This window comes from Cervus canadensis, chromosome 4, assembly GCF_019320065.1.
Source record: "Cervus canadensis isolate Bull #8, Minnesota chromosome 4, ASM1932006v1, whole genome shotgun sequence".
Lineage (NCBI taxonomy): Eukaryota > Metazoa > Chordata > Mammalia > Artiodactyla > Cervidae > Cervus > Cervus canadensis.
Genome location: NC_057389.1, coordinates 56,875,305 through 56,887,971, shown reverse-complemented (window position 1 = coordinate 56,887,971; position 12,667 = coordinate 56,875,305). Strand labels below are relative to the sequence as shown.

At 42.8% G+C, this 12,667-nt stretch overlaps 1 protein-coding gene and 1 pseudogene across 1 annotated transcript; both read left to right on the top strand.

Moving 5' to 3' along the window:
* Window positions 1–1,057: 1,057 nt before the first annotated feature.
* LOC122440832 lies at window positions 1,058–3,005 on the top strand (annotated as a pseudogene).
* Window positions 3,006–9,823: 6,818 nt separating this feature from the next.
* LOC122440831 (protocadherin alpha-2-like) lies at window positions 9,824–12,218 on the top strand. The gene is given in 2 exon segments (XM_043467526.1): window positions 9,824–12,094; window positions 12,096–12,218. Coding segments are annotated over 2 exon segments (2,394 nt in total).
* Window positions 12,219–12,667: the final 449 nt, after the last annotated feature.

Here is a 12,667-nt window from a genome sequence, read left to right as displayed (position 1 = left end):
TTGATCCCTGGGTCAGGAAGATCCCCTGGAGGAGGGCATGGCAACCCACTCCAGTCGTCTTGCCTGGAGAATCCCATGGACAGAGGAGCCTGCTGGGCTACAGTCCATAGGATCACAAAGAATCAGACATAACTGAAGCAACTTAGCATATCCTGTTTTCCCAGCACCATTTGTTAAAAAGACTATTTTTCCTCCCCTTGAATGGTCTTAGCACTTTTGTTGAAAATTGTTTGACCATATATGTAAGAATTTCTTTCTGAGTTCTTTTTTTCTATCCCATTGGTCTATGCATCTGTATTTATGACAGTAACACAGTTTTGATTACTGTAGCTTTGTATTAAGTTTTGAAATCAAGATGTGTGAGTCTTCTGGCTTTGTTCTTTTTCAGGATTGTTTTGGCTATTTATGGTCCCTTGAGATTCTGTATGTTTCCATATGCATGCCTGCTAAGTCACTTCAGTTGTGTCCAACTCTTTACAATGCTATGTACTGCAGCCCACCAGGCTCCTCTGTCCATGGGATTCTCCAGGCAAGAAGACTGGAGTGTGTTGCTATGCCCTCCTCAGGGGAATCTTCCTGACCCAGGGATGGAACCTGTGTCTCCTACATCTCCTGCATTGGCAGGCAGGTTCTTTACTACTAGTGCCACGTGGGAAGCCTATGTTCCCATACGCTGCTGCTGCTGCTAAGTTGCTTCAGTCATGTCTGACTCTTTGTGACCCTGTGGACTATAGTTCACCAGGCTCCTCTGTCCATGGGGATTCTCCAGGCAAGAAGACTGGAGTGGGTTGCTGTGCCCTCTTCCAGGGGATCTTCCCGACCCAGGAATCGAACCCGAGTCTTCTGTATTGCAGGCAGATTCTTTACCACTGAGTCACCAAGGAAGCTCATGTTTCCATATACTAATTACCAAAAACTAAAGAAGGAAACTCCATTTTGTCACCACCAGAGAGAAGACAAAAACTGTAAAGAGATAATTTATCTCAAACATGAAGCTTTAAAAAAGCAAGATCTTAAAGTAAAGTGAGAGCGACAGGAAAGGCGTAGTGCTTTTTCAATGCTATTTTCAAGGAGAGGTGACCAGGGACGCCAGTGCCTGCTGCTCTCACTTCTACTCCTTACAGCCTGAGGGACAGGCAGTGGCCAGATTCGTTCTCCGTTCCTGAGGAAGCCAAACACAGCACCTTTGTGGGTCGCATCGCCCAGGACCTGGAGCTGGAGCTGGCGGAGCTGGGGCCTTGCCTATTCTGGGTTGCATCCAAAGGCCACAGGGAACTTCTGAAGATGAATCTGTAGAATGGCATTTTGTTTGTGAATCCTCGGATCCATTGGGAGAAGCTGTGTGGACAGAGGGCGAAATTTAATATCCACCTGGAGGTAATCGTGGATAAGCTGCCTCAGGTTTTCCATGTGGATGTGGAGATGCATGTTTTAATAAAAATCCTCTGGTCTTTAGAGCAAGAGAAACAGGTTAATTTATTTCTGAATCTAGACTGCTGGATTCGCGTTTCCCGATAGAGGGCGCTGCTATCACAGACATTGGTACCAATGCTATTCTAACCCTCAGCTCCAGGGTTTATTTCTCTTTGGGTGTACAGGCACGTGGTGAACTAAGTCACTTTAACCTGAATTGAAGTCTTTGAATAAGAAGAAACACCAGAACTTCGTTTATTATTGACAGCCACTGGGACGGGAGCAAACCAGAACTAGAAGGTACAGTTCAGCTGCTGATCACAGTGCTCGACGCTCCATTGTTTGCCCAGGACGTGTACACAGTGTACTTATTAGAGACTATAGCAAATGGAACATTAGTGATCACATTAAACACCTGTGACGCTGATGAAGGTATAAATGGTGAAACTGCCTTTTTCTTTGGCAATGATATCCCTCTTGACATAAAAAGAAACAAAAAGCTTCAAAATTGATTCCAGCTCAGGGGAAATTAGGCTAATTGGTAGACTGAATATGAAGAAATGAAACCCTACAAAATTCAGGTAAAAGCAGTTGATAAAGGAGGTCCTCCAATATCAAATGACTGCAAGGTTTTAGTGAGTGCTGGATGTAAATGATAATACTCTTTACCAGTCAGAGGGGACCCTCCACTCTGCACTGTCATTGCCTTCATCTCCTTGTCCAACTGTGACTGCGGTGTCAATGGGTAGGTGACCTGCACCCTGAGGCCTCATATCCCCTTCAAGCTGGTGTCCAGCTATGAGAATTCATTGGTGCTGGACAGCACCCTGGACTGTGAAAGCGTGTCAAAATATGTGGTGGTGGTGACTGTAAGGTGCTCACCTTCCCTGTCGACCACGACCAGCGTGTTCGTGGAGGTGGCCAATGTGAACTGCAACATGCCTGTGCTGCTGCCTCCCAAGCTGGATGACTGGGCCATGCGGTGAGCCAGCTGGTGGCAGGGTAGGTGGGTGCCGGCCACATGGTGGCGAAGGTGCACATAGTGGAAGCGGACTGGGCTACAACACATGGCTGTCTTAAGGACTTGGGGATACCATGCGTGGCTGTCACACGAGCTGTAGCTAATGGTGGGTGGCGAGCACAGCTGTACACTGGTGAGATCCGCACGACGCACGCCCTGGACAAGGTGGACGCACTGCGCCTGCTGCTGCTGGTGAAAGATGAGGGTAAGCCGGGCTGATGGCCACCGCTACCATGCTAGAGGACAGCAGCTGGGCGCCCACAGCCTCTGTGTGGGTTTCGACGGGCATCGCTGGAGCGGAAATGGTGTTGGTGGATGTGAACGTTTACCTGATCATCGCCGTCTGGGCGGTGTCCAGCCTGTTGATGTCATGCTGCTGCTGTACACGGCGCTGTGCTGCTCCGTGCTGCCCAGCGAGGGTGCATGTGGTCCACGAAGCCCAAGCTGATGTGCTCCGTCACGGTGGGGAGCTGGTCTTACTCTCAGCAGACGCAGCAGGGGGTGGGTGCTCTGAGGAGGGCCGCCCAACACTGACGTCATGGCTTTCAGCTCCGTCTTTGTTCAGGTCTGAACATGTTGGGAGGAAAGGAACATCCAGAAACAAATTCGGATCTTTCTGGTAATGTAAATTCAACTCCCAAGCTTTAGGTTTAGTTTTTAAAATTTTTAACTTATCTAACCATCTTTTCAAATGTCACTTTAAAAACTGTATTCCAAGTGTTCTGATTAAAGTCAGAACAAATCTTACCATTTATTGTAGATCTTTATTCTATTACATATGGCTGCATCTTGAATGGAACTTGGAATCAAACAACAAGCACATATAGGGACAAATCATATTCCTTGGTTTAAATAGCAGGATACTTTTGAAAGAAATACTGAAATATTAAGTAGGTTTGAGCATATTTAACATAGGATCTTAATGTAGTAAAATACAGTGACATTTTCAAGTTTATATCTCACAATGAAACGTCAAGGTCTGGAAAAAAATTATAGGCAAATTTTTAGAAACCATCTGCCTTAACATTTTAAGTTTCAAAGTGGGCAATTTAAAAATCATTTTAAGCAAAAGTAATTTAAAAAATATTTTTAGGGTGATATTTTAATTTTTATATTAAAATATACAGTTATTTTTTGGTTGCCATTATGGTCACTATCCTGATGCCAATGACTTTGAGTTCTGGTTCTAGAAAGCTTGATGTGGAATGAATTTGTTATTATAGGATCATTGACTAGGAAACACTTACTGAGCACCTTCCATTTACTCACAAATGTTCTAAGACACTTTATTTTTACTTCTCTCAACCTTTCCAATAACTTTGTGAAGTGCATACTTCTTTCTGCTGTAAACTCAAACAGTTGATTCCTGATCATTATGTGAGGGTTTAGCCATATACTGAAGAGTATGTGTGATTAGTTTTGCAAAACCAGCTGAAACATATTTGTTAAAAATATTATACTTGCTAGTCACTAAGTCAAGAGCATAATGTTAAATTTTATTTCCTATGTTTAATTCTGAAGTTACACAAGCATTAAATGAACATATTTTTGTCTGCAAACATTCAAATAAACATACAGAAAAATCCTATGAAAGTCCCTTTATAGAAGCATTCTATAAGAAGTTAGTAAAATTTTTTTTTTTTTTTTAGGTCAATCCCAACCTCCCACTTCCCCCCACACCCTCCCCCGTCCCTGTAGAAGTTAGTAAAATTTAGTAGTTAAATTTCTAGAGATTTGAACTGATATAGAGCTGTTGCTTAGAGTGTTTCAAAAAACAGGTGGTGAGCATGTTTCCGCAACTTTTCAAATATTAATTATCACCCCCCCAGGCTTCTGGCAAAAATCAGCAAAATAATAATAATAATAATTTTAAAGTCATATTGCCAAGTTTCCAGCTCCTTTAAATATGAGGTAAACTTTGCAAGATTATAAAGTTGAGAAAGATAAATTGAGTCACAAAAGAATTTCTCTTCCCTAATTCATACTACCTATGTGCCCATGTCGAGGCTTAGGAATTTCTCTAGGGACACTCAATATATTTACTGATGGATCCATTCCACAAGCACAGACAGAAAGCCTACTGCATACTAAGTCCTGCTGTAGAAACTAGGGACCTAGCAAGAGTGAAACAAGATAAGTAAGGTCCCTGGCTTCAAGGTGATCACACTGTAACCTATTTAAAATCACAATCGTGTTATGAAAAGACTTGGATTAGGGGTAATATTGCCTTTTCAGTTTTCTTTGTCTAAACAAATTGTCTTATAAAGGAGAATCTCATTCTATTAATAACTTTTTAAAAATAGGCAATATAATGCTGACTGCTATTAGCTGTAGTTAATATTCTTGTGCTGTTCGGAATCTTTGTGCCAGCTTTCAATAGTTTTGTATTCCTTTATAAGATTTCTTCCATGAAATGTATTCCTTCCTTTCTTCTTCATTAAGATGACCCAGTTGCCTTATTTGTCTATTTTTCCACCATTCTTTGCTATCATTAACGTGTTATATAGATTTATGGGAAATTTTATTTTTTGGCACATATTTCATGGTATGTTTACAATTCAAATTAGTCATTCATTTGGGAAATTTATTAACTTAAAATGGCCATATCTTCAAAAGGTAAAATTAGATATGCTGAGATCTTATCAGATATAGTGGGCTATAGTTCATAGAGTTGCAAAGAGTTGGACACAGCTGAAGCAACTTAGCACACATGCAATTTAATTAGTTTTGGTTAATATTAATTATCCATTAAAGCTGGCAGCTTCACACCTTTGTCATACATCTGAAAAAACTAGACAGAGATCATTGTGCTGTTAATACTTTTTATTCTCATTTTCCTATGAAGGCTCCAAAAATCATCCCAGTGGAAACAAAACCTATCATTGCTTTCAGTAAAATATTGGTAAAACATACCTTATTATCATTTGATTATTCAATTTCAGTAATGAATTTCAATTTTATAACTATGATTTTAGGAACTGTAATTTTACTTTCATGTTATCTTGGTATGATTATAACAATGTAATTTAATTTGTAAGGGAATACTACAAATTAGCTTTGTCTAAAATATAAGGAATAATACCCAAGAAGACTATTTCTTGATATGTTCCTTCTTTTTCAGAAAACTTCTTTTCTAAGATTAGAACTGTGATTCTATTTTCTAGTATTTGTTGTTCAGTTGCTAAGTCGTGTCTGACTCTTTGCGATCCCATGAACTGCAGCATGCCAGGTTTCTCTGTCCTTCACTATCTGAGTTTGCTCAAACTCATGTCCATTGACATACCATTCACCTGACATGTCCAAACTCATGACTATTGAGTCGGTGATGCCATACATCTCATCCTCTGTTGCCCCTTCTCCTCTTGCCCTCAATTTCCCCCAGCATCAGGGTCTTTTCCAATGAGTCAGCTCTTTGAATCAGGTGGCCAAAGTACTGGAGCTACAGCATCAGTCTTTCCAGTGAATATTCAGAACTGATTCCCTTTAGGATTGACTGGTTGGATATCCTTGCAGTCCAAGAGACTCTCAAGAGTCTTCTCCAGCACCACAGTTCAAAAGCACCAATTCTTTTGTGCTCAGCCTTCTTTATGGTCCAACTCTCAAATCCATACATGACTACTGGAAAAACCATAGCTTTTACTATATGGACCTTTGTCAGCAAAGTGATGTCTCTGCTTTTTAATAAGCTGTCTAGGTTTGTCATAGCTATTCTTCCAAGGAGCAAGTGTCTTTTAATTTCATGGCTGCAGTCATCATCCACATTGATTTTGGAGCCCAGGAAAATGAAATCCGACACTGTTTCCACATTTTCCCCATCTATTTGCCATGAAGTGATGGGACTGGATGCCATAATCTTAGTTTTTTGAATGTTGAGTTTTAAGCCAGCATTTTCACTCTCTTCTTTCACCTTCGTCAGAGGTTCTTTTGTTCCTCTTCACTTCCTGCCATTTAAGTGATATCATCTGCATATCTGAGGTTGTTGATATTTCTTCTGGCAATCTTGATTTCAGTTTGTGATTCATTCAGCTTACTGTTATTTTCTAGTATGTGCTGTGCTGTGCTTAGTCATGTCCGACTCTTTGCGACCCCATGGGTTGTAGCCTGCCAGGCTCCTCTGTCCATGGAGATTCTCCAGGCAAGAATACTGGAGTGAGTTGCCATGCCCTCTTCCAGGAGATGTTCCCAACCCAGGGATCAAGCCCAGGTCTCCCTCATTGTAGACAAATTCTTTACCATCTGAACCATCAGGGAAGTCCATGAATACTGGAGTGGGTCGCCTATCCGTTTCCAGGGGATCTTCCCAACCCAAGAATCAAACCAGGGTCTCCTGCATTGCAGGAGGATTCTTTACCTACCAGGGAAGCCCATTTTCTAGTATAACAATAAATAATTAGAGAAGTTAGGTGTCACTTCAAGTACCTTTGAGACCTATGGTTAGGCAAGGATACAAATAGATGAGAATGAGAAACAGTTGTTTATTTTGGTAGCCACTGTCAATATTCCTGTTCTTCTCCTTCTGGGAACACTGGAGGATTTCATTTCCTTGCTATCATGAGCTTTGATTTTCTTTGATCAAATACATGTGAATGATATATATCACTTCCAATCAGAAACAGATAATTGCCAGTGAAAGATTGCCTTCTGCTGTCTTTTCCTGTTGTAGCATTTATGGAAGTAAAGGTTGATGCTGAGATGCCATTGATCAAAATATTCTGGGATGCTGAGCCAACATGTGGAGAAAAGCTGTCCTAGACAGTCTCCCTAAACCACAGAGGACTTTGTCAGAGATAAAATTGTGTTTATTTAAAATGGAGATAGTCAATATACAGCAACATGATCATTGGGGTTCCACTGCCATTAAGCTAATGTGAACAGAACACATTTTACAAGAAGAGCATTACAACAGGTAGTCTATACAACTGATAGGAGAACATTATTACTGACCCTTTCACTAAAGTATCTGACCATTAAGTAGATTAGATAACTTGGATTCCATGGAAAAATTACTGTGTAGTGATTTCTTTTTATATAAAAATCAGGAGAAGAAAAATAATAAACTGAATTTAAAATGTCTTAGGAACCTCTTTTTTTTTCTTGCCTATCATCCACTTCCCTCTCTTGTTTTCTTCCTTCTTTGTTGGGGCTTTGTTGTAGTTTTGTGAAATACTTGAATGAGCATTTTTGAAGAATGAATGCTCAGAGACATAAAATCACAGGGAGTTGACAGTTTGCTTTGGTAAGTGCAAAGGGTATTCTTTTAGCAATGGATACTATATTGGTTTTGTAGTGCTTCTGTATGTAACAAATTACCACAACCTTGGGGGCTTGAAACAACACAACAGAAATGTATACTCTCACAGTTCTAGAGGCCAGAAGTCCAACAAGGTGTTGACAGGGCCATGATCCTTCTGCAGACTGTAGGGGGAGAACTCTTCCCGGCCTCTTCCAGGTTGTGGTGGCTCCAGCCATTCCGTGGCTCGTGGCAGTGTAACTCCAGTTTCTGTCTCAGTGTTCACAGTCCCTTCTTTCACATGCCTCTATGCACTTTTTTCTGTCTCTTATAAGGATATTTGTCATTGGATTTGTGACCCACCCAAACCTAGGATAATGCTAAGATTAGGGTTATCTTAATTATGTCTGTAAAGATCTCTATTCCAAATAAAGACACATTTTAAGGTTCTGAGTGGATATATCTTTTGGGAGCTACTATTCCAAACACTACAGATACAAAGAAATGTCAAGTTTATTGGCTGAGCTTGACCAAGTATTGGCGCTTCAGCTCAGCATCAGTCCTTCCAGTGAATATTCAGGGTTGATTTCCTTTAGAACTGACTGATTTAATCTCCTTACTGTCCAAGGGACTCTTAAGAGTCTTCTTCAGCACCACAGTTTGAAAGCATCAGTTCTTCAGCATTCAGCCTTCTTTGTGGTTGTGACCTCCTTAGAGTAACTGAAGATAACTTTTATGCGTTTTGAACACTGACTTACCCTCAATTCATTTTGTTTTATCCCTATGTTATCTTTGTCATATTTTCATATCATTTGTGTATGAAGGGGACAGCAAAGAATGATTAAAGTAAGATATTCTCAACACTAAAAAGAGATCAATTGTACTGTTCTTGAATAAAAATCCAAATGTAGTAGAAAAAGAGATATTCTTAATTAAGAATACATTATCCAGATGAGGAAAATGAATTATTAATTTACAAACATCTGTGAACAGTCCAGAAAGCAAAATTAAATCACAAAAGCAAAAATGAAATCTATAAATATATTTTCAATTTATAAAATATAAACTAAAATATCCTTTGATTTCTATGTGCTTTACTTGAAGAAACAGAAAAAAATTTCTGTTATATCTAAAAGAACTGAAAGCAGGGTCTCAGAGGTATTTTCATGGTGGTGGTGGTTTAGTCGCTAAGTTGTGTCCGACTCTTGTGATCCCATGGACAGAGGAGCCTGGCAGGCTACAGTCCACGGGATTCTCCAGGCAAGAAAACTGGAGTGGGTTGCCATTTCCTTCTTCAGGGGATCTTTCCAAACCAGGAATCGAACCCTGGGTCTCCTGCATTGTAGGCAACTTCTTTACCAACTGAGCTACAAGGGAAGCCCATATTTTCATACCCATGCTTATAACAGCACTATTCTCAATAGCTAAGAGGTGGAAGCAACCCAGATATCCATGGACAGATGGATGAATGAATAAGCAAAATGTGGTATACAAAAAACATCAGAATATTATTCAGCCTTATAAGTAAGGAAACTTATCACATGCTACAACATGGATGAACCTTGAGGATATGCTAAAGTCAAATAATCCAGTCACAGACAAACTGTGAGATTTCACTTATGTAGGTACCTAGAGTAGTCAAATTTGTAGAAACAGAAAGTAGGATGGTGGTGAGAGAGGTGCAGTGTGGTGGAAAAGGGGAGTTGTTTTCTAATGGGTATAGAGATTCATGTTTGCAAGATCAAAGTTCTCAAGATATTTCACAACAATGTGACTATAACAAACTAAACTGTATACTTAAAAGTGGATGAAATGGTAAATTTAGTTATATATTTTTAACACAGTAAAAGGGGGAAATGATATATTGCAGTTTAAGATAGGTATTTTTCCTAAATGAAAGCTATCAGAAAACTTAGCCTGGACAATTGCTAAAATTTAAATCTACAGAATCAACAGTAGAGCCTAGATTTTGGCCACATGATGTCGCTGTCTTACCACAGTATAGTTCTAAGAAGAAAAATACCCAGAACCCTATTGTAACTCCAGCGAGGAGGAGAACAGTAAGAGAAGCAGCAGGACTTGAACAGAGATTAGAGGACAACATTTAAAATTTTGCACAACACGATATTCTAATTTGATCAACTCACTGAGAACTGGTGATGGTGTCTTCTAAGAGAAGGGGCGTGGAGGTCCGGCATCTGTTTCTGCTGCTTCTGCTCTTAGCTGTAGGTGAGGCTGGGAGCGGCCAGGTCCGCTACTCAGTCCCTGAGGAGGCCAAACACGGCACCTTCGTGGGCCGCATCACGCAGGACCTGGGACTGGAGCTGGCGGAGCTGGTGCCGCGCCTGTTCCGGGTGGCATCCAAAGGCCGCAGGGATCTTCTGGAAGTAAATCTGCAGAATGGCATTTTGTTCGTGAATTCTCGGATCGACAGGGAGGAGCTGTGCGGGCGGAGGGCGGAGTGCAGCATCCACCTGGAGGTGATCGTGGACCGGCCGTTGCAGGTGTTCCATGTGGAGGTGGAGGTGAAGGACATTAACGACAACCCGCCAGCATTTCCAGTGGCGGTAAAGACTATCCGTTTTCATGAATCGAGACTGCTTGACTCACGGTTTCCACTAGAGGGGGCATTTGATGCAGATATCGGAGTAAATGCTCTTCTCACCTACAAGCTCAGCTCCAGTGAGTTTTTCTTTCTAGATATACAGACAAATGATGAACTAAGTCAGTCTTTGTCTCTTGTGCTGAGGAAATCTCTGGACAGAGAGGAAACTGCTGAAATTAATTTGTTACTAGTGGCTACTGATGGGGGCAAACCTGAGCTCACGGGCACCGTTCAGTTGCTTATTAAGGTATTAGATGTGAATGACAACGAACCTACTTTTGACCAATCAGTTTACAAAATACAGCTGTTAGAGAACGTGGCAAACGGAACCTTGGTGATTAAATTAAATTCTTCTGATGCAGATGAAGGATCAAACAGTGAGATTGTGTATTCATTTAGTAGTGATATGTCTCCCAATATAAAGACCAAGTTCAATATAGATCCCAGCTCAGGGGAAATCAGAACTAAGGGACAATTAGATTATGAAGACGTGAAATTCTATGAGATTCAAGTTATTGCGTATGACAACGGGACTCCGTCAATGTCTGGGCACTGTAAAATTTCAGTAAAACTTGTGGACATCAATGATAACTCACCAGAAGTCTCAATCACGTCTCTTTCACTTCCCATTCGAGAGGATGCTCCACTGGGCACTGTCATTGCTCTCATTACGGTGGCCGACCGTGACTATGGTGCCAATGGACAGGTGACCTGCACCCTGATCCCCCAAGACCTCTTCAAACTGGTGTCCACCTTTAAGAATTACTATTCACTCGTGTTGGACAGTGTCTTGGATCGCGAGAGCATGGCGAACTATGAGGTGGTGGTGACTGCGAGGGATGGGGGTTCGCCTTCGCTGTCGACCATGGCTAGCGTGTCCGTGGAGGTGGCCGACGTGAACGACAACGCGCCCGCGTTCCCACAGCCCGAGTACACGGTGTTCGTCAAGGAGAACAACCCGCCCGGTTGCCACATCTTCACCGTGTCTGCGTGGGACGCGGACGCGCAGGAGAACGCGCTAGTGTCCTACTCGCTGGTGGAGAGGAGGGTGGGCGAGCGAGCTCTGTCGAGCTACGTGTCGGTGCACGCGGAGAGCGGCAAGGTGTACGCGCTGCAGCCGCTGGACCACGAGGAGCTGGAGCTGCTGCAGTTCCAGGTGAGCGCGCGCGACGCGGGCGTGCCGCCCCTGGGCAGCAACGTGACGCTGCAGGTGTTCGTGCTGGACGAGAACGACAACGCGCCTGCGCTGCTGCCGCCCGGGCCAGGCGGAGGACTCAGCGCGGTGAGCCAGGTGGTGTCGAGGTCGGTGGACGCGGGCCACGTGGTGGCGAAGGTGCGCGCGGTGGACGCGGACTCGGGCTACAACGCGTGGCTGTCGTACGAGCTGCAGCCGGCGGCGGGTGGCGCGCGCAGCCCGTTCCGCGTGGGGCTGTACAGCGGCGAGATCAGCACGACGCGCGCCCTGGACGAGGCGGACGCGCCGCGCCAGCGCCTGCTGGTGCTGGTGAAGGACCACGGCGAGCCGGCGCTGACGGCCACGGCCACCGTGCTGCTGTCGCTGGAGGACAGCGGCCAGGCGCCCAAGGCCTCTTCGCGGGCGTTGTCTGGTGCAGCTGGCGCAGAGACGGCGTTAGTGGATGTGAACGTGTACCTGATCGTCGCCATCTGCGCGGTGTCCAGCCTGTTGGTGCTCACGCTGCTGCTGTACACGGCGCTGCGGTGCTCGGCGCCGCCCAGCGAGGGCGCGTGCGGGCCGGTGAAGCCCAGGCTGGTGTGCTCCAGCGCGGTGGGGAGCTGGTCTTACTCGCAGGAGAGGCGGCAGAGGGTGTGCTCTGGGGAGGGGCCGCCCAAGGCCGACCTCATGGTCTTCAGTCCTAGTCTGCCTCAAGGTCCAGGCTCAGCGGACGAAAGACAACAACTCTCCGAATCGGAACAATTCGGAAAGGTGAGTCTTAATTTTTTCCCCATCATCTCTAAAATTGTTTTATTTCTTTTTTCTCTATAATTCTATTAGTTATTTTTATTCATAGCTCTGTTTTTATTTTATATCATTGTCCTATTGTGCAATATGTGGTATGAATAGAAATCAATTTCTTTCATTGAGAATAAATTACTTAGATGATCTTTTTACATTTTGAAAATTCCATAAATTCCAAAATTATTCCAAAATAATTTTCCAAATTATTCCTTTCACCACAAATAATAGGATTAAAGGAATGAAAAAAATACTTCAGGAAAATCTGAAAACTTACTATTACCTGTAAATTATTTTTCTCATATTAAAAAATTACAATTGGGAAAAATTTAGACCATGATTATGGAATATATATTTTCAATTTACATCATGCATCCATTCTGTCAAAATATGTTGGAAATTTCCCAAGTTATTCCTTTGCTC